General features: G+C 59.5%; 1 protein-coding gene across 1 annotated transcript in view; it reads right to left on the reverse strand.

Annotated features, from left to right (window-relative positions):
• Positions 1 to 6,435: 6,435 nt before the first annotated feature.
• FOXO6 (forkhead box O6) overlaps positions 6,436 to 25,908 on the reverse strand; it is a 104,571-nt gene continuing 85,098 nt past the window's right edge. The window contains exon 2 of the mRNA XM_050932315.1: positions 6,436 to 13,252. Within this exon, the coding sequence (XP_050788272.1) occupies positions 11,840 to 13,252 (1,413 nt within the window). The 3' untranslated portion in view covers positions 6,436 to 11,839. The remainder of the gene's footprint in view (positions 13,253 to 25,908) is intronic.

Here is a 25,908-nt window from a genome sequence, read left to right on the forward strand (position 1 = left end):
CCTAAATCCCTTGGTAAATCTGCCCCTAAGTTCTCGTTCACTTATGAGCTTTTGAAAATTTCATCTCAAGACTAGGGGAAAAAAATCAGTCCATAAGGCGAACATTTCAGGAAGCTGAAAGTCACCGTATGAGCTGTTCAAATGGAAACATGTAGGTAACTTTAACCCCAGCTGCTGAGATGCCCAGACACACTACTGGACCGGGCAGCAGGAGTTTCTTGCAGTGGGTGGCTGAGCTCAGCGAAGACCCCAGTGGGCAGAGAGAGGCTGGTGACTGCTGTGATAGAGACTGTCAATCATTTCAGTCATCAGTAAAAGCTAAAGTCCGTAAAAAATTATGTCAATAAAAATGTCAAGCTAATATGGAACAATATTTTTGTTTCACTCGCTGGCAGATGGTTCCAGCCTCTGTGGAAGGTTAAGACAGACCCCAGTTTTACAGGCTGTTTTTGTGACTAGGATGGTGGAGTCTTTATAGGAATGGACCTACATGAACAGAAACATCTCTAACTCACCCACAAGTGCTTGGGCCCAGGCAGCATTCACTCGGTGCCATTCTACGGGGCATCCGAGTGGCTGATCACAGGCTCCTTCTGGGCCATGAAATCGATGTGTTGCACACATCACTCAGTGGATTCGTGCTGCCTTTTGCTTTGTGGCCAGTTTTTTGTGATTTAAAAAATTGGGAGCCCAGCTTGCAAATTGGGCACTGAAGGCAGAGAGCTCAGTCCACGAGCGAGCCTTCGGCTGGCAGGCAGAGGGTCCCTGCCATGGTGCTCAGTGGAGTCGCCTAAGTGCTGAACTGAAGCTTAAAGCATCAAAGGGTGGCGTTGCTGCAGGGCAGAAGTCCTACCCAAGGCTAGGCACCACTTCAGGCCCACTTCCAGCTATAAGGCGATTGGAGATGGCAAAACTAGCAGGGGTGCTGCATGAGTGAGTGAGGGCCATGGAAGCGGCAGTTGCTATGAATAGGGAAGTGGTGCTTGGGGGTTGCATTGGCAGGGGGACGTGGCTGTCAATGAGGAGGTGGTGAGGGGGATGGCAGAGGGACATAGCTGTGAACGGGGAGGTGGCGTGAGGGGGGTGATGCAGGGGGACGTGGCTGTGAACGGGGAGGTGGCGTGAGGGGGGTGATGCAGGGGGACATGGCTGTGAATGAGGAGGTGGCGTGAGGGGTAGCAGGGGGACGTGGCTGTGAATGGAGAGGTGGTATGAGGGGGGTGTTGGCAGAGGGGATCTGGCTGTGAACGGGGAGGTGGCGTGAGGGGGGTGATGCAGGGGGACGTGGCTGTGAACGAGGAGGTGGCAAGGGGGATGGCAGGGGGACATGGCTGTGAATGAGGAGGTGGCATGAGGGGGGTGCTGGCAGAGGGGACGTAGCTGTGAATGGGGAGGTGGCATCAGGGGGGTGTTGCAGAGGGGACGTGGCTGTGCATGAGGAGGAGGCGAGGGTGATGGCAGGGGGACATGGCTGTGAATGGGGAGGTGGCGTGAGGGGGTGTTGGCAGAGGAGATGTGGCTGTGAATGGGGAGGTGGCATTAGGGGTAGCAGGGGGACGTGGCTGTGAATGAGGAGGTGGCATGAGGGGTAGCAGGGGGACATGGCTGTGAATGGGGAGGTGGCGTGAGGGGGGTGATGGCAGAGGGGACGTGGCTGTGAATGGGGAGGTGGCGTGAGGGGGGTGATGGCAGAGGGGACGTGGCTGTGAATGGGGAGGTGGCGAGGGGGATGGCAGGGGGACGTGGCTGTGAATGAGGAGGAGGCGTGAGGGGGGTGTTGGCAGAGGGGATCTGGCTGTGAACGGGGAGGTGGCGTGAGGGGGGTGATGCAGGGGGACGTGGCTGTGAACGAGGAGGTGGCAAGGGGGATGGCAGGGGGACATGGCTGTGAATGAGGAGGTGGCATGAGGGGGGTGCTGGCAGAGGGGACGTGGCTGTGCATGAGGAGGAGGCGAGGGTGATGGCAGGGGGACATGGCTGTGAATGGGGAGGTGGCGTGAGGGGGTGTTGGCAGAGGAGATGTGGCTGTGAATGGGGAGGTGGCATTAGGGGTAGCAGGGGGACGTGGCTGTGAATGAGGAGGTGGCATGAGGGGTAGCAGGGGGACATGGCTGTGAATGGGGAGGTGGCGTGAGGGGGGTGATGGCAGAGGGGACGTGGCTGTGAATGGGGAGGTGGCGTGAGGGGGGTGATGGCAGAGGGGACGTGGCTGTGAATGGGGAGGTGGCGAGGGGGATGGCAGGGGGACGTGGCTGTGAATGAGGAGGAGGCGTGAGGGGGGTGTTGGCAGAGGGGATCTGGCTGTGAACGGGGAGGTGGCGTGAGGGGGGTGATGCAGGGGGACGTGGCTGTGAACGAGGAGGTGGCAAGGGGGATGGCAGGGGGACATGGCTGTGAATGAGGAGGTGGCATGAGGGGGGTGCTGGCAGAGGGGACGTAGCTGTGAATGGGGAGGTGGCATCAGGGGGGTGTTGCAGAGGGGACGTGGCTGTGCATGAGGAGGAGGCGAGGGTGATGGCAGGGGGACATGGCTGTGAATGGGGAGGTGGCGTGAGGGGGTGTTGGCAGAGGAGATGTGGCTGTGAATGGGGAGGTGGCATTAGGGGTAGCAGGGGGACGTGGCTGTGAATGAGGAGGTGGCGTGAGGGGTAGCAGGGGGACATGGCTGTGAATGGGGAGGTGGCGTGAGGGGGGTGATGGCAGGGGGACGTGGCTGTGAATGGGGAGGTGGCGTGAGGGGGGTGATGGCAGAGGGGACGTGGCTGTGAATGGGGAGGTGGCGAGGGGGATGGCAGGGGGACGTGGCAGTGAATGAGGAGGAGGCGTGAGGGGTAGCAGGGGGACGTGGCTGTGAATGGGGAGGTGGCATGAGGGGTAGCAGGGGAACGTGGCTGTGAACGAGGAGGTGGCGAGGGGGCTGGCAGGGGGACGTGGCTGTGAATGGAGAGGTGGTATGAGGGGGGTGTTGGCAGAGGGGATCTGGCTGTGAACGGGGAGGTGGCGTGAGGGGGGTGATGCAGGGGGACGTGGCTGTGAACGAGGAGGTGGCAAGGGGGATGGCAGGGGGACATGGCTGTGAACGGGGAGGTGGCATGAGGGGGGTGCTGGCAGAGGGGACGTAGCTGTGAATGGGGAGGTGGCATCAGGGGGGTGTTGCAGAGGGGACGTGGCTGTGCATGAGGAGGAGGCGAGGGTGATGGCAGGGGGACATGGCTGTGAATGGGGAGGTGGCGTGAGGGGGTGTTGGCAGAGGAGATGTGGCTGTGAATGGGGAGGTGGCATTAGGGGTAGCAGGGGGACATGGCTGTGAATGGGGAGGTGGCGTGAGGGGGGTGAAGGCAGAGGGGACATGGCTGTGAACGGGGAGGTGGCGTGAGGGGTAGCAGGGGGACGTGGCTGTGAATGGGGAGGTGGCGTGAGGGGGGTGATGGCAGAGGGGACGTGGCTGTGAATGGGGAGGTGGCGAGGGGGATGGCAGGGGGACATGGCTGTGAATGAGGAGGTGGCGAGGGGGATGGCAGGGGGACATGGCAGTGAATGAGGAGGAGGCGTGAGGGGTAGCAGGGGGACGTGGCTGTGAATGGGGAGGTGGCATGAGGGGGGTGATGGCAGAGGGGACGTGGCTGTGAATGAGGAGGTGGCATGAGGGGGGTGTTGGCAGAGGGGACGTGGCTGTGAATGAGGAGGAGGCGTGAGGGGTAGCAGGGGGACGTGGCTGTGAATGGGGAGGTGGCATGAGGGGGGTGATGGCAGAGGGGACGTGGCTGTGAATGAGGAGGTGGCGTGAGGGGTAGCAGGGGAACGTGGCTGTGAATGGGGAGGTGGTGTGAGGGGTAGCAGGGGGACGTGGCTGTGAACGAGGAGGTGGTAAGGGGGATGGCAGGGGGACATGGCTGTGAATGAGGAGGTGGCATGAGGGGGGTGTTGGCAGAGGGGACGTGGCTGTGAATGGGGGGTGTTGGCAGAGGGGACGTGGCTGTGAATGAGGAGGTGGCATGAGGGGGGTGTTGGCAGAGGGGACGTGGCTGTGAATGGGGAGGTGGCATGAGGGGGGTGCTGGCAGGGGGACATGGCTGTGAATGGGGAGGTGGCATCAGGGGGGTGCTGGCAGAGGGGACATGACTGAATGGGGAGGTGGCATGAGGGGGGTGTTGGCAGAGGGGACATGGCTGTGAATGGGGAGGTGGCGTGAGGGGGTGTTGGCAGAGGAGACATGGCTGTGAATGGGGAGGTGGCGTGAGGGGGGTGAAGGCAGAGGAGATGTGGCTGTGAATGGGGAGGTGGCGTGAGGGGTAGCAGGGGGACGTGGCTGTGAATGGGGAGGTGGTGTGAAGGGGGTGATGGCAGAGGGGACGTGGCTGTGAATGGGGAGGTGGCGAGGGGGATGGCAGGGGGACATGGCTGTGAATGGGGAGGTGGCGAGGGGGATGGCAGGCGGACATTGCTGTGAATGAGGAGGTGGCGAGGGGGATGGCAGGGGGACGTGGCTGTGAATGAGGAGGAGGCGTGAGGGGTAGCAGGGGGACGTGGCTGTGAATGGGGAGGTGGTGTGAGGGGTAGCAGAGGGATGTGGCTGTGAACGAGGAGGTGGTAAGGGGGCTGGCAGGGGGACATGGCTGTGAATGAGGAGGTGGCATGAGGGGGGTGTTGGCAGAGGGGACGTGGCTGTGAATGAGGAGGTGGCATGAGGGGGGTGTTGGCAGAGGGGACGTGGCTGTGAATGGGGAGGTGGCATGAGGGGGGTGCTGGCAGGGGGACATGGCTGTGAATGGGGAGGTGGCATCAGGGGGGTGCTGGCAGAGGGGACATGACTGAATGGGGAGGTGGCATGAGGGAGGTGTTGGCAGAGGGGACATGACTGAATGGGGAGGTGGCATCAGGGGGGTGCTGGCAGAGGGGACGTGGCTGTGAATGGGGAGGTGGCATGAGGGAGGTGTTGGCAGAGGGGACATGACTGAATGGGGAGGTGGCATGAGGGGGGTGCTGGCAGGGGACATGGCTGTGAATGGGGAGGTGGCATCAGGGGGGTGCGGGCAGAGGGGACATGACTGAATGGGGAGGTGGCATGAGGGGGGTGTTGGCAGAGGGGACGTGGCTGTGAATGGGGAGGTGGCATGAGGGAGGTGTTGGCAGAGGGGACGTGACTGTGAATGGGGAGGTGGCATGGGGGGGTTGGCAGGAGACCTGTCTGTCAATGGGGAGGTGGCGTAAGGGGCGTTGACCTGGCAGAAGGAGCTATGGGAATGGCTGGCTTCCATCTTTTCACAGATGGCAGCAGAATCTCGCTGGTGCTCAGAGCCGGCCGAGGTGGAGGGGAGGGATTTATGGCCACATAGTGGGAAAGGGGCCAGAGGTGACACAGGTCAGTGGTGCAGTGATCACTTCTCTGGGCCGACTGGGCCTACCGCTCACATCTCCTGCCCAGCCCATGGCCCACACACGCAGCCACTGTTTCACCGCGAGGAGCAGGTCCCCACTACACAAATGCTGCAATTCACTGATTCTCGTCTATTGCCCAGTCTTGTGATTGGCACACTGATACTCAGGAGTCCAGCCCAGCCTCTGGGGTTTTGGAGACCCCATTTTCCTTCCCCAGTGCCCTGGCCCAGCAGACAAGTGGCAGATCTGGATCCATTCTGTACTTGTCCTGTGTCCAGTGATTGCACAGCCTTCATGCACCTGAACCTCTTGGCAGTAGTGATGTTCACTTGTAGAAACCATCTCATTGCCCCAGGAGGGTCCAGCAGGGCCACCGAGACTTTGGAAGTCCTGCCTTCCTTTGACTTTCCATTTGGTCTTTAGTTCCAAGTGCCCAAGAGTCACATGGGCTCCTTGATAGCCAAGGTGTGTTGTAAAATGTGTTAACGTGTAAGCTATCCCTTTACGTTCTAAGGGGGTTCCTGGGTCTGCTTGTAGGCAAGGGAGACCTGGAGAGAAGCAGGAGATCTGGGTCTATCAGAGTCAGTCTGCAGCCAGCCAGCTTAGGGCTAGCTGGGGTGAATTGGGCCTCTCTGTTTTAGAGAGCAGCCTGCTTTCTCGTTCTCTGGTTTTGAGTTCCTGTGCTTTATTGTTCTAAATTCTAAGAAATAAAGTTGTGTGATGTTGTAGCCTTCCAGCAAGAGCGTCAATGTTTTTATCTAACGTCTCGGTGTGTTTGCCAGGAACAAAACAATATAGCTCACAAGTATTGATTATTATACTTGTGCCCCACTTTAACCTTCCAACGCCCCCTCTGGTACACTACATTCACTGACCCCTCCATCTGTTGCACACACACACAGGGGTACGCACATGCACGCGCACACATGTGCACACATGTGCACCTGCAAACACACACACACATGCACCCACAAGCATGGAAGTCAACTGGCCATACTTGTAATATTTAAAACAATTTTATTCATGAAAATATGCTGTACAATGCACTATACACAGTTCTTTACATTGCCACATACACGAATTCTAATAGCACAATCAAGAAGGTTACATTGCCTACAATATATGTGCGGTGAGAGATAACAGCCTGTCCGAAACCCTCCCCCCAAGTCTGTACAGTTATAAATATGAGGGAAAGAATGAACTGAAACATCTGTATAAAGCAAACTGCTGGAGCCAGTCACTCTGGGGAGCCAGCTCCACTATCAGGTTGCTCCTGGCTTGTGTGCCCGTCACTGAGTCACTGAAGCCAGGTCCCACCAGGCCAGATGTGGGAGCCAGGCTGGGAGCACGGGGCAAAGGGGGACAGTGTGCTAGGGAACTGGGTGGGAAGTCCAGAAGAGGAGTCTCTCATGGGGGTTGAGTATGGGCTGTGCTTGGGGACCCACGTCCTGAGGGAGATTTAAAATAACCTCCCTGAGTCCTTCAAATCAAAGAACTGGCCTTCTCCTTCTCTGTGCTCCCAGCCATGCTAGGAGCCGAGTGGCTGGTGGCTTGGCACATGGCCACTGAAGTCCCAGCATGGCTGGGCAGGGCCACCCAGCTGTCTCTAGAACTCCCTGGACACGACACCGAAGCTGTGTTTAAACGTGGACTCATGGCCAAGCCACATGACAACAGCCTGTGTAGTGCAGACACCACAGCCGTGTGCTCACAGGACAGAGAGCTTCGGTCTACCGAGACTCATGTGCGGCTCCTCGCCGTGGGCCTGCGCAGACAGCACCAGAGCACGGAGCCAGCTCACAGCGCGCTGGGCCGTCAGCAGCCCCATGCCACCCAGCTGCAGTGGGGGGTTGCTGGCAGCCCCTGACAGGGGTCAGAACTGCAGCAATTCCACCGGGGAGAGCAGCTCTCCAGCCCCAGTCTCTACACAGGTGGGGGGCAGGGGGCCAGACCAACCCTGTGCACGTATCGTCTGACCCTTGCATACAGGAGCCCGGGGGCCCAGGGCCGGGAGGGAAATGGAGCTGCAAGGGAATGACTGACCCTCCCCGACCTAATCCGTCCTGATGTGCCTTACCCCCGTCTCCGTCCCGATCCCCGAGCAGCCCTGGCCCAGACGCACAGCCCTCCTCTCCGCTCCCCCCGGCACTCGGGGTGCTGCACAGGTCCCTTGGCTCCTGCCCAGGCTCCTCCCATCCTGCACCGAAACTCCCCCGCGCAGACCTGGGGCTGAGGGCGTGGGTGTCGCTGGGTCTCCCTGCCCAGCTCCCTGCCTGTCACCACACCCCTCGCACTGCACAACGACGGCACACACAATGCTTACCAACACAACTCCACCGTAAACACAACAACCCCACGGTCACGAACCACAGACAGTTTCGCAAGACGACGTGCCTGGGGCTGGCATCCCAGGTCAAACACACGGCGAGGTGGGGCGAGGGGAGCAGGCACAGGGAATGCCGGGGGTGGGGGGAGCTCTTCTCTGACTGAGGCCTCCGGCTGCCTCCTCTCAGTACCGACAGATAATCAGGGCTGGGCAAGGCCAAGAGGCTCCCTGGGCATCTCTGTCCCTCTTCCCATCTCCTTGGGGGGAGGGGTGTAAGCTGAAAGGCCCAGCTGGCACTGAGCTCCAGGGGCTGGGGCAGGGGCAGGTAGAGGCGCCCTGGCTGCAGAGAGCAGGGAGAGTCCCTGAGACTGGCAGAAAGCAGGAGTGGTGACTGGGCACTGAGCACCCCCGTGAGCCTGTTCCATCCCCAGGACAGAACCAGGCCTCCCCTGGGCTAGGTTCCCTGCCAGATGATGGCATGTCTCCCCTCTCCATCCCCTCTCTCCCAAAGCAGGAACGAAAGCACCTGAGAGGAGCAGAGACTTTGCAGCAAAGCCAAGCCTGGCAAGGATTATGCCAGCCTGTGCCGCTGGCCCTGCCACCAGGGAGGGTGATGCACTGATGCCGGATCCAAAGCCCCAAGCGTGTGGCTGGTGCTGGGAGGGGCGGGTGGGGTGCCCGCCTGATGCCATGTGCCGGGGCACATGCCATCCAGTGCCTAACGGCATCATCCTCTATCGTGTTGCTGGGGATGTGCCTGGAAGATCAGGTGTTCGGAAGGAGGTAGCTCCCTCCTTTCCCCCACACAGGGCAGCACTGCTCCCCGAACACCCTTGGTGCTAATAGGTGGTCCCAGCCCTGCAGCCGCCAGCCCCATGGTAAGCAAAGCACCCTGCCACACCCCCCCTCTCTACCCCAGGCTAGGGCAGGGCGAGGGGGCTGGGTATTTCATACCCATCTGTCATTGACGATTTCTTTCTGCAATGAATTAAATACATCTGAAAACAGAATGGGAGTGTCGAAACTGACTGGATGAATGTATGCTATCAACCAAATCATAATAATTTTTAAAAAAGCCTCTGAGAAAGAATATCTAGAATAGAATATATTAAATTCTGTACATGATCCAACAATGTAAACATAATTAATTGGTAATAATGTCTTTATAAATAGACTACGACCTCTATGTACCTGGAGCAAATATCATCAATGGTACATCAATGGGCTCCTTTGTTATTTCTCACCATAGACACACGCCGGGTACCTGATAGATCCTGGCTTGGTGAGGCGAGAGGACATGGCGTATGCCCACCGCAGGGCGCCACTCTGCCCCAGGCAAGGAGCAGCTGCTAGGTCTCCTATGGCCTTCATCAGGCCCCTGGAAGATGCAGCGGCTGTGATGCTGGGGGCTGGGAGAATTGCTGGAGGGGTGCGAGAGAGAGATGGGGACTTTAACAAACCGATCCCTTTCTCTGTGCCAGACAGTGCTTGGTGCTTCTGGGCAGTTCACAGAGAAAGGAGGGGGGCTGCAGGGCAGGGGCATGGGACAGCCCCACGGAGGAGGGCAACACCCTTCAGGGCTTCACGTTACGTAGGGACAGGGACCATCTCCTCCCATTCAGCAGCTGGGATCTATGCTGCCTTTCAGATGTGCCTGTGCTGGCTGCTCCTGTGGGGGACAAGCCTGAATCCAGACCACAGAGCCACAGGCTCCATGGGCCAATGCAGGAGGCTCCAGGCACTTCCTACACCACCTGGCCACAGAACCCTGGTTGCCCCACGGAGCCAGGGAGCCCCAGTTCCCAGCTACGTGGGATTATGCCAGGGCCAGTTCTAGAGTCCCTTTCTTGGTGTGTGTGTTGAGGTCCCTGGAGACTGCTGTTTAAAACACAACCAGCCTTCCAGGAGCCCAGGCCTGGTTAGACCCGGGGAATCTCGGAATTTAAGACAATAAAATTTGGCTCTGGCGTCAGTAGTTTGTCACTGCTCAGCGCTGGGTCGCTCACTACATAGTTTGGCCTCTGACTATACTTTGGGGCCCTGGAAGATCATCTGGGGGCAAATATCCCTCCTCCCTGCTGGGAAGCGCCAGGCCTGTGTCCTACAGTCAGAGTTCACAGAAACCTCGGTTCCCACCCAGGGGTTTGCGCCCTAGTTGCTAGAGGCTCAGGGTCCAACAACCGGGGATCGCAGAGCAAAGCGCAGCGGAAACAACACGTGTCTTCATTTCAGAGCCAGGAGCCGGGCCCTGGTTAAGGAGGAGCTGGATCCCCAACGAAGGGCTCCAGCCCGAGCTCAGACAGTGTTTGGGCTCGACTTGTTGAGAGCCAGGGACTGTCTACAAGGTCCTGGGCAGTTTGGATATGCCCTGGGGCTCTGGGTCTGCCTCAGGCCGGTGGTTGCTGAACACAAGCCGATGGGTAGGGATTCCTGCACGGCATGGGGCCAGCACAGCCCACTGCCCAGTGGTGCCTGCATTGCAGCTGCCAGCCACTCCTAGCTCTTCTGGGCCCTTCTCACTTACTGGGAAGGATCCTCCCCAAACGCCGTGCTCTCTGCACAGCTGGCCCGGCCAGCCCAGATCAGGTGGGCAGTGCTCAGAAAGCAGGCTGCCTGACAGTTAGCCCCAGTGGTTCCCTGCTGTGGGCAGCAATAGCACCTCTCCCCTGCCTGGCAGCCCCGGGCACCTGCCCAGAGCCTGCATACGACTCCTGGGGCGGGGGAGGGAAGGGTTTGCTGGTCTTGAAAATGCAGGGGCACAGTGAGCTCTGAAGAGGGAGGCAGGTGTTTGAACCCCAAGTGCAATGGGGAGGTCCAGTGCCCTGGCACTGAGCACCCCAAACTCTGGGGATGTTCTGCATCACAAGCCAGATCCAGGTTTTGCAATCATCTCCCAGCCCTCTGCACATCCCTGATATTAACTACCATCTCCCGTGAGCACGCACTGCCTGCAGACTGCCTCCCCAGCTCCCAGCACGGCTCGCCCGTTTGCTCTTCTAACAAGGTGATTATTCAATGGCAAGAGAGTGCATAAAATCAAATAAATAACTCCCCCCCCACCCTTCAACTTTCCCCCGCCTACCTCTCCAGCAGGGATCCAGGCTAGCAGCATGCCCCTCCCAACAGAGCCTCACACAGGCTCCTGGGCCTGCAAAACACACACCTGCAAAGCCAGTTCAGGGCATGCACGCCTGTGCCCCCGCCCACGCACGCACCGACTGTGCATGGCACAATGCATGTTCTATGCAGACAGCTGCCAGTCGTCGGTGGGTTGGGATTTTTGCAGGCACTGATGATTGAAAATGTGGCCATCCCCAAAGTTGGCTGAGATCAAACTGGCTCAGAATCCAGAAGCAAACTCTGGAGATAGCCCCGTGCGCGTGGGTGCTGCCAGCAGGCAGCCCCAGCTGCTAGCTCCAGAGTTCAGAGGCTTTCCCTGGCTCTCCAGCTACCCTGGGTTATATCAGGTTCTAGAACAGGCTTAAACAGTACACAGAAATCCACTGGTTTGCTGCCGGGTGAGTGGGTGGAAGGGGCTGCAGGCTGACCCTAGCGCTGACTGCTGGGGGAAGCCAGCCAACCGCTCCTGATGGCTGCAGCTGCCCTGGAAACCTTTGCCCTGGGCCTTTGCAGTCACTCTGCCTCTGCTCCAGGGCTGCCACCCCCTGTAGCTAGCCAGGAGAACCAAACCAAACGAGCACAAAAGGTGGAGCCATTTGGAAAGCTTATTCTGACAAATGCAAATGCCTTGGGCCCAGCCTCTGCACTGCCTCACCTGGGAACCTCGCTAAGGGCGGAGGAGGGACAGGGCATGACGGACTCCAGCTGCCTTTGTGCCCACACCCGATGTGCTAGGGAAAGAACTGGAGTGGGCCTGGGGCTCCCCAGCACAGCCTGAGCTAGCTAGTCTGGTGCACACATCAATGCGGGTGAACCCCAGGTCTGCACTGGTTGGCGGGGCTGTGTCCTGCGCCCGGACGGCTCTGTCACCCTGCGGCTTGTGCTCAGGGTGGCTCTCAGGTTTAACAGATGGCTCTAGCCCATCAGAACAAATAAAGGCAGAAGAGAAAGAAAAAAAAAGTCCATGTCACTGTTCCCCAGGTGATTCCTTGGTGGGAAGCGTCTGGCTTCGTCTCAGCCAGGCACCCAGCTCTGGTTGGGGGGCTGGGGGGCACTGGGCAGCGTGGCCATGTTGAGGCCGTTCTGCGGGGGCAGGGCCGAGTCGAAGTTGAAGTCCATCTCGTCGCTGTCCATAAAGTCATTGAGGATAATGGACTCCACGTCGCACTCCAAGCTGCCGTTGAACATGTCCAGGTCAAGGTCTGCTGGGAACCTGTCCTGGCCCAAAACAGGGGGGTGGATCACCCCTTGGTAAGGGCCCTGGAGGGAATCCAGCAAGCTCATGTGTGCCCCTTGGGTATTGACGTAGGGATGGAGATGCCCGTGGTGGGGCATGGCTGCCAGGCTGCAGGAGTCACTAGGCAAGCTCAGAAGGCTGATAGGAGTGGGTAAGGCACTGTTGCTGACAGCAGGGTGGTGGCTGGCTGGTGACGGGTGGTACAAAGTGTTGCTCTTCATGAGGGAGGCCGAGTGGGCGGGGTAAGAGGACAAGCCCAGCTCCCCGCCTCCACACATGAGGGCACTCTGTCTGTGGCTGCGGGACGGTGCCAGGACGCTGGCCTGGGCCATGGGCGGCTCGCCCTGAGCCATGCTCTCCTTGTGCGCGTAGGAGATGGAGGAGAGCAGGTCCTGCAGCGAGGCGTTCCGGTAGGAGCCGGCGGGGGAGAAGGTAGCTTGCTTGTTCTCCTGGATGGTCTGCATGGGCAGGCGCCGCAGCAGGTTCATGGCGGGCTGGCTGTAGATGGTCCCGCAGTACGTGCTGGTGGCTGCCCCAAGCGTCGAGCACTTGGAGTTGAAGGTGAAGCTGGAGCTCCTCTGCCTGAGGCTGCCCGAGGGCAGCGGCTGCGAAGGGCTCATGTTGTAGTTGTCCTGCAGATCGTCCAGCAGGCTCTCACCAAGCCCTTCGTTCAGGCTGATGGTGCCGGTCAGGTCGGTCAGCCGGGGCAGCTCCACGGAGCACCTGCTGCTGAGGGAGGGAGACATGGTGCTGGAGGGGCTGGGGTACATCAGCGGGGAGGATGGGGTGCCGTCATCCTCTTCCAGCTCATCCGGCTCGTGGCTGGACATGATTGGGGAGAGGCGCCCGCCCAGCGTGCTGGCCGAGGAGTTGGCCCGTGTCCGGAAGTCGGCCCAGGCGTCATACTCATCGCTGGCGTGGGAGGCAGGGCTCTCAGACCACTTGGCCTGCTGAGAGGACGGGCTCTCCTCCCCACGCTCCTGAGTCGCCTGCAGCTGTTTCTTCTTGCTGGCTTTCCCTTTGATGCGCAGGAACTTGCTGTTGTTGTCCATAGACACTGAGCGCCGACGCGGCGGCTTGCCGGTCTTGCCGCCCTCGGGGTTCAGCATCCACCAGGAACTCTTGCCGGTGCCCTCGTTCTGCACGCGGATGAAGCGGGTATGCAGGGACAGGTTGTGCCGAATCGAGTTCTGCGGAGACAACAGAACGAAGAGCCTCTGTCAGTGAGAGTCCCCTGAGCCTCTGCCCCGGGGCTAGTGGTTTCCCTATGGTGCCTGTGGAGTAAGCACTGCACTAGGACCCCTGAGAGCTGGGCTCTATTCCCTGCTCTGCCACTGGCCTGCTGGGTGACCTTGGGCAAGTCACTGCCCCACTACGTGCCTCAGTTTCCCCATTGGTACAATGGGGATAATGATACTGACTCCTTGATACAAGTGCTTTGAGATCTATGGCTGGGAAGAGCTGCGGGGGTTGTCTCCATCTCCCTTTGATGCACTGCAGGAGCAGGGCACGCCTGCTCTGACATGCACTAACCTGGGCAGCCGGGGACTTAACAAGGGCTCTGACAGCCGGGGTAAAGGAGCCTCTCCCCCCACAACGGCGGCGGTGTTGCAAGAATCATAGAATCACAGAACATCAGGGTTGGAAGGGACCTCAGGAGATATCTAGTCCAACCCCCTGCTCAAAGCAGGACCAATTCCCAACTAAATCATCCCAGCCAGGGCTTTGTCAAGTCTGACCTTAAAAACCCCTAAGGAAAGAGATTCCACCACCTCCCTAGGAAACCCGTTTCAGTGCTTCACCACCCTCCTAGTGAAAAAGTTTTTCCTAATATCCAACTAAACCTCCCCCACTGCAACTTGAGACCATTACTCCTTGTTCTGTCATCAGGTACCATTGAGAACAGTCTAGATCCATTCTTTGGAACCCCCTTTCAGGTAGTTGAAAGCAGCCATCAAATCCCCCCTCATTCTTCTCTTCTGCAGACTAAACAATCCCGGTTCCCTCAGCCTCTCCTCAGAAGTCATGTGCTCCAGCCCCCTAATCATTTTTGTTGCCCTTTGCTGGACTCTTTCCATTTTTTCCACATCCTTCTTGTAGTGTGGGGCCCAAAACTGGACACAGTACTCCAGGTGAGGCCTAACCAATGCCAAATAGAGGGGAATGATCATGTCCCTCGATCTGTTAGCAATGCCTCTACTTATACAGCCCAAAATGCCGTTAGCTTCCACTGTAACCCCTAGATCCTTTTCTGCAGAACTGCTGACTAGCCACTCGGTCCCTAGTCTGTAGCAGTGCATGGAATTCTTCCATCCTTCACCCCAGACCGCCAGTACACCTCGGCCTGGCTGGGCGAGGGCCACTGGGAGTTCACTCTCCATGGCACCTTCAGTCCTTGGCCTCTCTGCTATGGCTGCAGCAAAGGGACCTGTTTGTGCCACAGCGGGGCTGCCCCCCAGGAGCAGCACTGAGACTCCCAACCCATTGCACAAAGGCTGCTGGACAGGAACAGCTCTTCGGCCTGACTCCGCTTTCACACTGGTGTAAATCAGGAGTAGCTCCGCTGGAGCCGATGGAGTGACACTGATGTCAGAGTGTGACTGGGATCAGAACCAGGCCCTGAGTTTCTGGCAACCGGGGCCTTGCAAGAAGGGCTCCCTGGTCCCACTCCCAATCCCACTCCCCCAGCACAGATTCCTGGAGCCCTCCTTCAGGGCCTCCTTTGCAGCACAGCCCATGCACAGTCCTCTTCAGACCCAGCGCATCCATCCCGCTTGCCTCACTGACGCCAGGCACGTGCCCAGTCTCTCACCAGCCTGGCAGAAAGACCTTTTCTCCCAGCCCCCCGGTGGGCAGGGACTCCCTGTACCTGTGCTTGGGCTGGCTTCAGACTCTTCTCACCAGCCCTGGCTACTATTTCATGGCGAACACCGCACCTCCTTCACACCATGAAGAAAACATTTCCAAAGCTACTGCACGCTGTCTCCTGCATCGCTCGCCCTGCGGCCCAGGGCAAAGGTGAGCCTCTGGGTTAGGCTGGCACTGGACTCGCTCTATTCTAGACAGTGTCCGATGCCCTCCAGCAGCGCATTAGCCCACTGACTACACAGCCACCCCCACACGCAGGATGGGTCAGCCCTGAGGGAGAGGCATGTGCCATGGCAGGAAGGGTCTGGTTTGAGAAGTATCCTGGGGCTCTGTGTTTCTGGCAGAGGGGGCAGATCTGAGAAATGGGCCTGGCCTAGGATGGGCCTTGGCTCTGCGGGGAGTTCAGCCCCCAGCAGCAAGTCAGGCTGCAGAGACCTGCAGGCTCATGGACCTTGCAGCTAGGAGCCTAGTTGTGCTCAATCTCTGTGTAACGCTGACAGGTCCCAGGTGTCGGCGGGTGGGATTGAACCGGGGACCTCAGTGCATGAGCCTCTGCATAGAATCATAGAACATCAGGGTTGGAAAGCACCTCAGAAGGTCACCTAGTCCAACGCCCTGCTCAAAGCAGGACCAATCTCCGGATTTTTACCCCAGTTCCCCAAATGGCCCCCTTAAGGATTGAACTCACAATCCTGGGTTTAGCAGGCCAATGCTCAAACCACTGAGCTATCCCTCTCGCCAGCATGAGCTAAAAGCCACCTGGCTGCTAGTGAAGGCTGGTGAGCAGACTCCTTTTATCTCTCACTTCAAGTGGTCTCAATGCCACTAGCTGGACCAGAACACCACCCACAGGAGGTGTGTGGTTACCCATTAAGGGTGAGTGGGTCCCTCCTGGCCCAGTCCTAGGCCGGGGCAGTGGGGATGCTACAGTCCAGGGGGCTCAGGCCCAGCTCCCTCCAATTCCCTCAGCCCATCATCTGTATCAGCAAATCGGGAGCCACCCCCACATGCAGGAAGGGTCAGCCCAGCCATCTTGAATGCACCGGAGCAGACACAACATGTCCCCTGGGGACTGGCTCCATGGCACCAATGGCAGCTCTTCGAAGCAAGTCAGCGTGAAGAGTTGGCCAGCAGGCAACCAGCTGGGCTCCGCTCACAGCAGGAAGCCGCATGCTGCACGCGGATCGGAGTCTGCCCGCGGGCAGGGCGCGCATCCCCCAGCATCACACACCTGGCACAAGGGCTGCTTGCAAACCGTTGCGGGGATCCCCTCCCCAGCATGGCAAATCCCACCCCCAAATCCTCCCCTTAAATACAAGGTGTGGTCCTGACTCGCCCGAAGCCCAGAGCATGTGAGTTCTGGAGCTCATGTCTCGGGCCCATCTCTCCTGTCAACAAATGCAGAGTTTAGCTATTGAGGGTGAGCCCCCTGAGTGGCTCCTTCCCCTGCAGCATCCTGAGGAGGACAGCATGGTACACAGGCATGGGCGTGGTAGTATCCGACCCGGATTTTTCCTCAGCAGCACCTTTGAATCCTGGTGCCAGGTGCTTCTGCAGCCACCTCAGTGCTGCCTGCTTGCAGGAGCCCATCTGATGCTGGAGTGTCCTGGGTTCTGCGTTCACAGCCCACCAGGGCTGGTGTGATTAGACTCTCCCAGGGTGCAGCCAAACCCTGGGAAGAGAACACGCAAGCTTGCCCAAGCCACATGTACATGTGGGAGACTCCCACAGCTCCCCCAGCTGTGCCATGCCAGCACTGTTCTCACCCACGGGTGCGTTTCTGACACTATTGAAAGCGGGAGCACCAGGCAGGGCCACGCCCTGCTGCTCACACTCCATGCTTTGATGCTACAGCAGAGAAGTCCAGGCATGACGCACGCGGAAGGTGGGGAGTGTTACTCTGTGACCCGGGGATTATTCCTAGGAGTTTGGGGGAGTTTGCCGATGGAATTCCCAGCAGGCACCCTGCAGCTGCCAATAGCATGTGTCACTTGTGGGGACGCTAAAGAAAACCAGGCCATTGGGAGGTGGCCTGATGAATGCTCCCCAAGGCTGCCTCACCCCTGACCCCACCAGACAGGTGGGGATTGTGCTTTGCTCTCTAATGAGCCCCTCTGCCCCCTTGCTGCCTTGAGTGCCTGTCATAAACAGATAGTTAAGGGTTAATAGAACAGGAGTACTTCATGTCTCTTTTGCCTGTAAAGGGTTAACAAGATCAGTGAGCCTGGCTGTCACCTGACCAGAGGACCAATCAGGGGACAGGATACTTTCAAATCTTGAGGGAGGGAAGTTTTTGTGTGTGCTGTTAGTGTTTGGGTGTTGTTCTCTCTGGGTTCTGAGAGTGACCAGATGTGCAATCAGGTTTCTCTCCAATCTCTCTGATACAGTCTCTTATATGTCCAGAATAGTGAGTACTAGGTAGATAAGGCGAGTTAGGCTTATGTTTGTTTTCTTTATTTGCAAATGTGTATTTGGCTGGAAGGATTTTAATTTGTACTTGTATACTTAGGCTGGGAGGGTATTCCCAGTGTCTATAGCTGAAAGACCCTGTAACATATTCCATCTTAAATTTACAAAGATAATTTTTACTGTTTTTTCTTTCTTTAATTAAAAGCTTTTCTTGTTTAAGAACCTGATTGTTTTTTTATTCTGGTGAGACCCCAGGGGACTGGGTCTGGATCCACTAGGGAATTGGTGGGGAGAAAGGAGGGAAGGGGGAGAGAAAGGTTAATTTTCTCTCTGTGTTAGGATTACTTTCTCTCTCAAAGAGAGTCTGGGAGGGGGAGAGAGAAGGAGGGGGGAAGGTGAATTTTCCTCTCTGTTTCAAGATTCAAGGAGTTTGAATCACAGTGATCTTCCAGGGTATCCCAGGGAGGGGAAGCCTGGGAGTGGCAACGGTGAGGGAAATGGTTTACTTTCCTTGTGTTAAGATCCAGGGGGTCTGGGTCTTGGGGGTCCCCGGGAACGGTTTTGAAGGGACCAGAGTGTACCAGGCACTGGAATTCCTGGTTGGTGGCAGCGCTACAGGTTCTAAGCTGGTAATTGAGCTTAGAGGAATTCATGCTGGTACCCCATCTTTTGGACGCTAAGGTTCAGAGTGGGGAATTATACCATGACAGTGCCCCTTTCAGAGATTGGTCTGGGGTGAAGGGGAAGGACCAGGATAGGTCTCCTGGGTTCTACGTGCTGCTGTGCCACCAACTCACTTTGTGACCTTGGAGAAAGGCATGTGCCTGGCTGTGCCTCAGTTTCCCTGTCTGTGAAATGGGGATAAAGGTGGTTCCTCTGTAGGAGGCCCAGTGCCCAGCACAATGCACAGAGCTGAGGGTGGAAGAGACCAGGCCTAAGGCCTGGGCAGGGGGCATTCTGTGCCAGCTGGAAACCAGAGATGGGAACATCAAGGAGTTTGCAGAAGGGCTGCCTGTCGCTGAACAGGCTCCTTGGTCCAGGTGTCTGTCCTGGCCCTGAGCCTCAGCTGAGTGTGCTGGGGAAGGCAGCAAGAGTTTAGCCCCAGTGCAGCTGGGGGAAGGGGCAGGGGAGAAGGAAGTTGCCAAGGTGCCTGGGAGAAAGTTTGGTGCGGCTGCCAGACTCGAGTGGCATACTAATGAGGAGCCGTGCGAGCTCCGGGCCCATCCATCATATTATGTAATGGCTTCCTTCTCCGCACTTCATTTATTTGGAGATTGCTCCCAGCCTGGCTCCTCGCCAGCAGCCACCAAATCCAAGTCTACAGAAATCAATCTCGCGCTGACTGATTAAGCCGTGTTTAGAACTAATTGCTCCTTCGCGTGTGGGGAGAATAAATTACGGGCTTTAATTTCACATCTTTAAAATGCAACTGCAGGTACGGGCTGGCCATTAACCCCTTCCCAGCCTGCCCTCAGCACGGAATAGCCCCAGTGCCACCTGGCCAGGCTGCTGCACATGGGCTCAGGCCAGGGCACGCAGGCGAGAAACACTTGCCATTGCTGGGGGCTTCTGTGGGGCACATGGGCAAGGAGCGTCTTGGCCCTCTGCTCCCTCGCAGCCTGCTGGCTGTCCCCAGGAACCACACAGGCATTGGCAGCAGGGAGACACGCCCCACCCAGCCCAGAGCACCTAGGGGGCTAGTCGCTCTGCCTCCCTCCTTACCCCCATCCCTCTGCCCCCATCCAGCTCCACAGCCCACTGCTTCCTGCCCCCCACTCCTCTCTCGGCCTTCTGCCCCACTCCAGCCTCCCCTCTGCCTGCTGGCACAGTGCCTGGTGCCCGAGCCAGCCATGCCCTCCTGCCCTCACCCAGGCTGGCCCCCAGGCCTGTCAGAGCTGTTCCGCGAGGAATCCCTGTCCCACCAGGTGATGTTTCTGTGCTGTTGCTAACAGCCCGGCCCATCCTGGCCGACAGTAGCAGAGATGCTCCTGGAGCGCTGGCACAGTGGCTCCTCAGGCTGCGTCAGCCCCTGATGCCCAGCGCTGAGCGAGATGCAGGGTGCACCTGTGCTCTGCAGCCTGGGCCCCACAAGGGACACGGTGCAAACTTCTCCTGCCGCCGCCACCCGAACCATCCCTGCCGCGGCAGCAGTGTGAGGCGCCCTGCTGGGCAGACGCCAGCAATAGCTGGCAGAGAGAGGCTAACTCATGCCCTGACTGCAACGCCAATGACCGTCTGCCCGGGCTCCTCGTGCTGCTCCCACCAGCAGAGCCCCACTGCTGCTAGCAACAGCACAAAGTGCCCTGGGGTAGGCAAGGCTCCCAGTCCAGGGACCACGTGCCACCCTCTAATCAGGGCATTGGTGCCCAGGGATAGATGGCCTGGAGCTTCCGACAGGAGCTGCAAAGGGGTGGGCGCTTCATTGTCTAACCCTGAGTTATGGGTCATATCCCCAGAGCTGCTAGAGCCTGGGCAGGGGCAGGACGCAGCGCCGCCTCGGGCAGGGGCAGGACACAGCTTCCCCTCCGGCAGGGGCAGGACACAGCGCCCCTTCCGGCAGCGGCAGGACACAGCGCCCCCTCGGGCAGGGGCAGGACGCAGTGCCCCCGTGGGCAGGGGCAGGACACAGCGCCCCCTCGGCAGGGGCAGGACGCAGCGCCCCCTCGGGCAGGGGCAGGACGCAGCTTCCCCTCCGGCAGGGGCAGGACACAGCTTCCCCTCGGGCAGGGCCAGGACGCTGCACCCCCTCGGGCAGGGGCAGGACACAGCTTCCCCTCTGGCAGGGGCAGGATACAGCTCTCCCTCGGGCAGGGGCAGGACACAGCGCCCCCCCGGCAGGGGCAGGACGCAGCACCCCCTCGGGCAGGGGCAGGACGCAGCGGCCCCATGGGCAGGGGTAGGATGCAGCACCCCCATGGGCAGGGGCAGGACGCAGCTTCCCCTCCGGCAGGGGCAGGATACAGCTCTCCCTCGGGCAGGGGCAGGACACAGCGCCCCCTCGGGCAGGGACAGGACACAGCTTCCCCTCTGGCAGGGGCAGGACACAGCTCTCCCTCGGGCAGGGGCAGGACGCAGCGGCCCCATGGGCAGGGGCAGGACGCAGCACCCCCATGGGCAGGGGCAGGATGCAGCTTCCCCTCCGGCAGGGGCAGGACACAGCTCTCCCTCGGGCAGGGGCAGGACGCAGCGCCCTCTCCGGCAGGGGCAGGATACAGCGCCCCCTCGGCAGGGGAATGCCAGGCCAAGCTCTGCCAATAGCCACATCAATGCACTACAGTCTCGAGGGGCGAGGAAAGTCCAGTCTCCAGAGCCCGCCCAGCCCTCGGCCTCCCTCCTGATGCTGCCAGCAAGGTGCCTGGCACTGTTGATGGTGTGGATGCCTGTCCACTGAGAATGGCTCTGTGCCCAGGCCACTAGAGGCAGGCTCTGACCAGCATCAGGTTGCAAGGACGGGCCTTCATGCACTTGTGCCCTGCTAGCTCCAGCCAGCGTCCCATGCCACCTTCCCTGGCAAGGCGAGGGCAGAGGAGCCTGCGGCTGCAAGGCCAGGTACACTGCAGCGCCTGGGACGAGCCGGGAGCTCCTCTGGGCTGAGGGGTGCTGGGGGAAGGGGAGGGATGTGGGTGGACTGCCCATTGTTCTGACAGCGGGATGCTCAGCTCGCCCCGCTCCGCGGGAGACAGGACAGGCAATGGCAGCTCCAGGGACCAGCACCTCCATGCTGGAGTGGACGCTCAGTCCCACTGGCTCGCCCAGCTTGCCCTTCCCCCACCGGACCAGACCCACGCAGCCACCCAGCCCTTCCCCGGGCCTCAGCAGATGCTTCTAGGGGCTGATGCCAAAGCTGCTCCCAGGCGTCTGCTGAGGCTGCTCCCTCTCCCTGGCCTCACCCCCAGCGCCCCTGACTGGCTGGATTCTCCAGGGCCGCAGTTACACCTGGGGCAGGGCAGCAAGCTGGCAATACAGTGAGCTGGAGGCACTGATGCCACCCCTCTCCCCGCGCAGCTCTGCCAAGCTGGCTCCTTGACATGCCCCCAGCACTGCCCCGTTTGGCCCCCAGCGTGGCGGGGTCCCTCTTCGGTGCACTCGGCAGGGAGGGCTCAGTCTGGCAGCACCTCCCGCAGTACCCCCTGCGCTGTGCAGCACAGCACTACCACCCATGCCAGGCACACGTGACGGCAGCCCCGGTGCAGGGGAGAGGCATGCCAGCAGCCTTTGTGCACCGCTGCTTTGACGAGAGGGCAGGGTCCCCAGGAGGGCACTAGTGCCCCCACTACAGATCCCGAGTGTCCCGATGCCTCTCAGGTGCTGCTCTGTTGGGAGCCAGGCATGGGGATGGTCTGGCCCAAGAGCACAGAATGCAGCCCCATAGCAGGCACCATCTGGGCCACGCAGCTCCAGCCACAACATGCTTCAACCGTGTTGGCAGCTGTCCCTGCACTGGCTCCCCCAGAGATCAGTGGGAGTGGGGAGCGCTCAGCACCTGGCAGGATGGGGCCCTGCCCCCTACACGCAGCAAGAATCATAGAATATCAGGGTTGGAAGGGACCTCAGGAGGTCATCTAGTCCCACCCCCTGCTCAAAGCAGGACCAATCCCCAAATAAATCAGGGATCCTGCCTGAACTGCCACCTGCCTCAGAAGAGGTGACTGGGACAGGTGTGGCACAATGTATGGGGAATTGCAGACGCCTGCTCACCTTGCCAGCACCTAGCAGGGGGCCGGGGTGGGTGCAGAGCCTGGGGTCTGGGAACGGCACCAATGCAGCCCCAGGCCACCACGTCTCACTCATCTCTGCAAAGCAGTAATGCAGGAGACGCTGGTGCCCCAGGGCTTCAGCCAGACATCAGAATGTGGCATAGGAGTGTGTGAAAAGCCACCTCCCTCATGTGGACAGGGAGTCGCTGCTGGCTGGGTTAGGTGCTTAGCCGGGTGGCTGAAAGGTAACACCGAGGCCAGAGGGAACCGTAGCTTCCCCTGCAGCATTAACGACGGGGCCTTCGCACAAATACCTTTCTGAAACCCCGGCTTCGGCTTTCCACTTCCAGTCGCTGCCTTTCTCCTTTTTTAGGCAATTCCAGCAATTGGAAATCTCTTCCCTCCCTGAACTTGGCACCCAAAGCCATCCGCACTTGGCAGCAGGCCTGGGAGGCTGCAGCACTGGCTGGGACGGGGTGCTTCCCCCTCCCCTGCCTGAGATCGAGGGACCAGCCTAGGGGGCAGGAAGGGGAGCAGCTTAGTGCCAATCGGTGCTGGGAGGCTTCTGCTTCCTTCCACAGAGAAGGTTTATTAAGAACAAGAAGGAAACAGCAATTAATTGTGGCTGAGCTGAGCCGAGCCGGGGACTCAGTGCCGACTGTGTCCAGAACTCTGCTTCATTAGAGCCCTGGGGCGCTTTGCTTGCCGCGTCTGGGTGGGCACTTGTGGCAGGGCAGCTGGGCTCTGCAGGGAGAGCGTGCGGGGGTGGGGGCGGGGACACGGAGCTTAATTAATGGACTGGAAGAAGCACGGTTGCTTCCTACCCACAGCAGCGTCCTCAGGATGAGACGCTCAGCCCTTAGCAATGCCTCTGCCACGGGCAAACAGCTCTGGCCAGCCCCCAAAGCAGGGAGCGAGGGCAGGCTGTTTGGGGGAGTCAGTGGGGGCGGGAGAGGCTGGGCCACTGGCTGCTGGGGCCAGCACTGCTCCTGCAAGCAAACTGAGTGCTAAAGAGACATGGCACAGACCAGGTATGTTGCACATGCAGTAACCCCAGCCAATTAACCATCCAACAGCAGGTATCCGAAGTCTGGCCACAGGGAAGGGCTCACCTAAGGCCACATGGCACATCAGAACCAAGGAGCTCCTGGCTTCCAGACCTGTGCGCTCACCACTAGTCCACACTGCCTCTCACAGCTTCAATCAGCGGGTTCGTCATGAGCCACAAACACAAACCACACCTGCACATGGAGACGCAGCAATGACACCTGAGGCTTCCCCTGTCGCTGCCGCCTGCCCCAGTCCACTGCCCCCCTCACACCCGCACGTGGAGACACAGCAATGATGCCCTAGACTTTCCCTGTCGCTGCCGCCTGCCCCAGTCTGCTGCCCCCCTCCTGCCCCCTCACACCCGCACGTGGAGACACAGCAATGATGCCCTAGGCTTTCCCTGTCGCTGCCGCCTGCCCCAGTCTGCTGCCCCCCTCACACCCGCACGTGGAGACACACAGCAATGACACCCTAGGCTTTCCCTGTTGCTGCCGCCTGCCCCAGTTTGCAGCCCCCCTCCTGCCCCCTCACACCCGCATGTGGAGACACAGCAATGACGGCCAAAGCTTTCCCTGTCGCTGCCGCCTGCCCTAGTCCGCTGCCCCCCTCCTGCCTGCTCACACCCGCTCCCTCTCACTGATGCAGCCCCTCCCGGATCTCCAGTCAGCCTGAGCCCCTTGGACACCAGCCCCTCTCCCGTCAGACGCTGTCCCTGCTCCGACTCTCTTGCTGAGGCAGAAATCTCTCCTGGACAGCTAGGCTGTCAATGGGCCCTCGGCCTTTGGCAGGACCCAGGGGCTCCTGCAGGGGAAGTACAGGCATCTCCCCCACACAGTGAGCATGTCCAAGGAGTCACTTGGTTGCCCTGACGGCCAGGCACACAAAGCTCTTACCAGGCAAGGCACCACATAGAGTGACCAGACAAGTGTGAAAAATCGGGATGGGGATGGGGGGTAATCGGAGCCTATATAAGAAAAAGACCCAAAAATCAGGACTGTTCCTACAAAATCGGGACATCTGGTCACCCTAGCATCACACAGCCACAGGCCATGGGAGGGAACCGTGATGTGTAGCGCGGCCTGCCCGAGGAGTCGCTGGCATGCGATTTCCCCCAGCACAACTCCGAGTCGGCTGGGAGAGCCCTGGGGGCCGCAGCTCGGGGAGCAGGTGGCTCTGCACCCGGCCAGAAATGGACAGGGCAGAGCAAGCTGCGGCAGGTGACCCAGCAGCGGGAGCTGCTCCCCACATCAGCATCCAGGAAAACACCAGTGTGGGGCTAGAGGCGCTGGCCAAGTGAAATGTTCAGGGAGCTTCTGCACCTGGGGTCATTATTGACGGCATGGCACCACTTCCTGTCCGAAACTGCTGACTGGCATTGCTGTGCTCTGTTATACAGGTGCTGTGCTCCACCTCAGAGGTGGCTGCAGGCGAAATAGCCCTTGGGAGAACTGCCAGGCTAGGCTATGTTAGCTGACATAGACAGCAGTGGGCAGGCTATTATCGCTTACAGCAGCAGATGCCTGCACAGCACTGTGCACAGGCCTAAGCCCTGGGCAGCCAGCTCCTGAGGAGAGGCTCTGGACCTGGCTAGGAGGGTCCCGGCAGCCAGCAGTGCAGAGAGCAGAGAGGGAGGTGGGAGAGGCAGCTGCCCTAGGAGCTGGAGGTTGGAGGGGCACACAGGCAGGCAGGCCCCTGCAGAAGGCTGCCGGCGGGTTTCCCAGCACAGCAGAGTCCCCAGCTACCATCCCATGTGCCTTGCCTCACGCCAGCTCCATCAGCCCCACATCCCCAGGGGGCTGGGGAGACACTCCAGAGAGCGAGAAGGCGCTAATCCCAATGGTGCCTCCCTCCCCCAGCACAGGGAGACATGCCTGCCAGGGAAACGGGCCCCATTCCCTCCCTCCCCCCAGCTGTTCTCCAAGGAGCCTCATTGTCAAGGGAAACAGCCAGTGTGAAATTGGTCTGATTAGCAATTAGTCCCATTGTGAAAGGATTAGCCGGACCCATTGTTCTGATGAGTGGCTTCACTAGCAATTTGCATCTGGAAGGAGCTATCCATTTTCTCAGCACCCTTCTGACCAGACAGACACTGTCTGGAGCAGTGCTGCCCAGCACCCTGCTGCTGGGACCCGGGCAGGACGCGGTGGCTAGCCAGCCGCAGGGCCAGGAATGGTGCCAGAGCCTGGGGTCAGACTCTGCAAATATGGTGCCTAACATTGGGCACCTGCCGGCCCATCCATCCACCCTGTGGCACCTGTGGGAGTGGGCTGCTTGTCCGTGCTGCTGAGCCCTGCCCCCTTGCAAGGCAGGAGGAGCTGTGGGGCTTAGCACCTCTGGAAAGTTAGTCACTTAGTGCTTGGCTACACTCGAAACTCCAAAGCGCTGCCGCGGCAGCGCTTTGAAGTGCGAGTGTGGTCATGGCGCCAGCGCTGCAGGTACTCCATCTCCCCTTGGGGATTAGTTTACAGTGCTGGGAGCCGTGTTCCCAGCGCTGGGGCACTGTTTACACTGGCGCTTTACAGTGCTGTAACTTGCTGCTCTCAGGGGGGTGTTTTTTCACACCCCTGAGGCCATGGCTACACTGGTGCTTTACAGCGCTGCAACCTTCGCGCTCAGGGGTGTGAAAAAACACCCCCCTGAGCGCTGGAAGACACAGCGCTGTAAAGCCTCAGTGTAAACAGTGCCGCAACGCTGGGAGCGCGGCTCCCAGCACTGCAAGCTACACCCGTAGAGGATGTGGTTTACGTGCAGCGCTGGGAGAGCTCTGTCCCAAAGCTGGCGCTCTGACCACACACACTTTAAAGTGCTGCCGTGGCAGCGCT

The sequence above is a fragment of the Gopherus flavomarginatus genome, chromosome 22 (assembly GCF_025201925.1).
Source record: "Gopherus flavomarginatus isolate rGopFla2 chromosome 22, rGopFla2.mat.asm, whole genome shotgun sequence".
NCBI lineage: Eukaryota > Metazoa > Chordata > Testudines > Testudinidae > Gopherus > Gopherus flavomarginatus.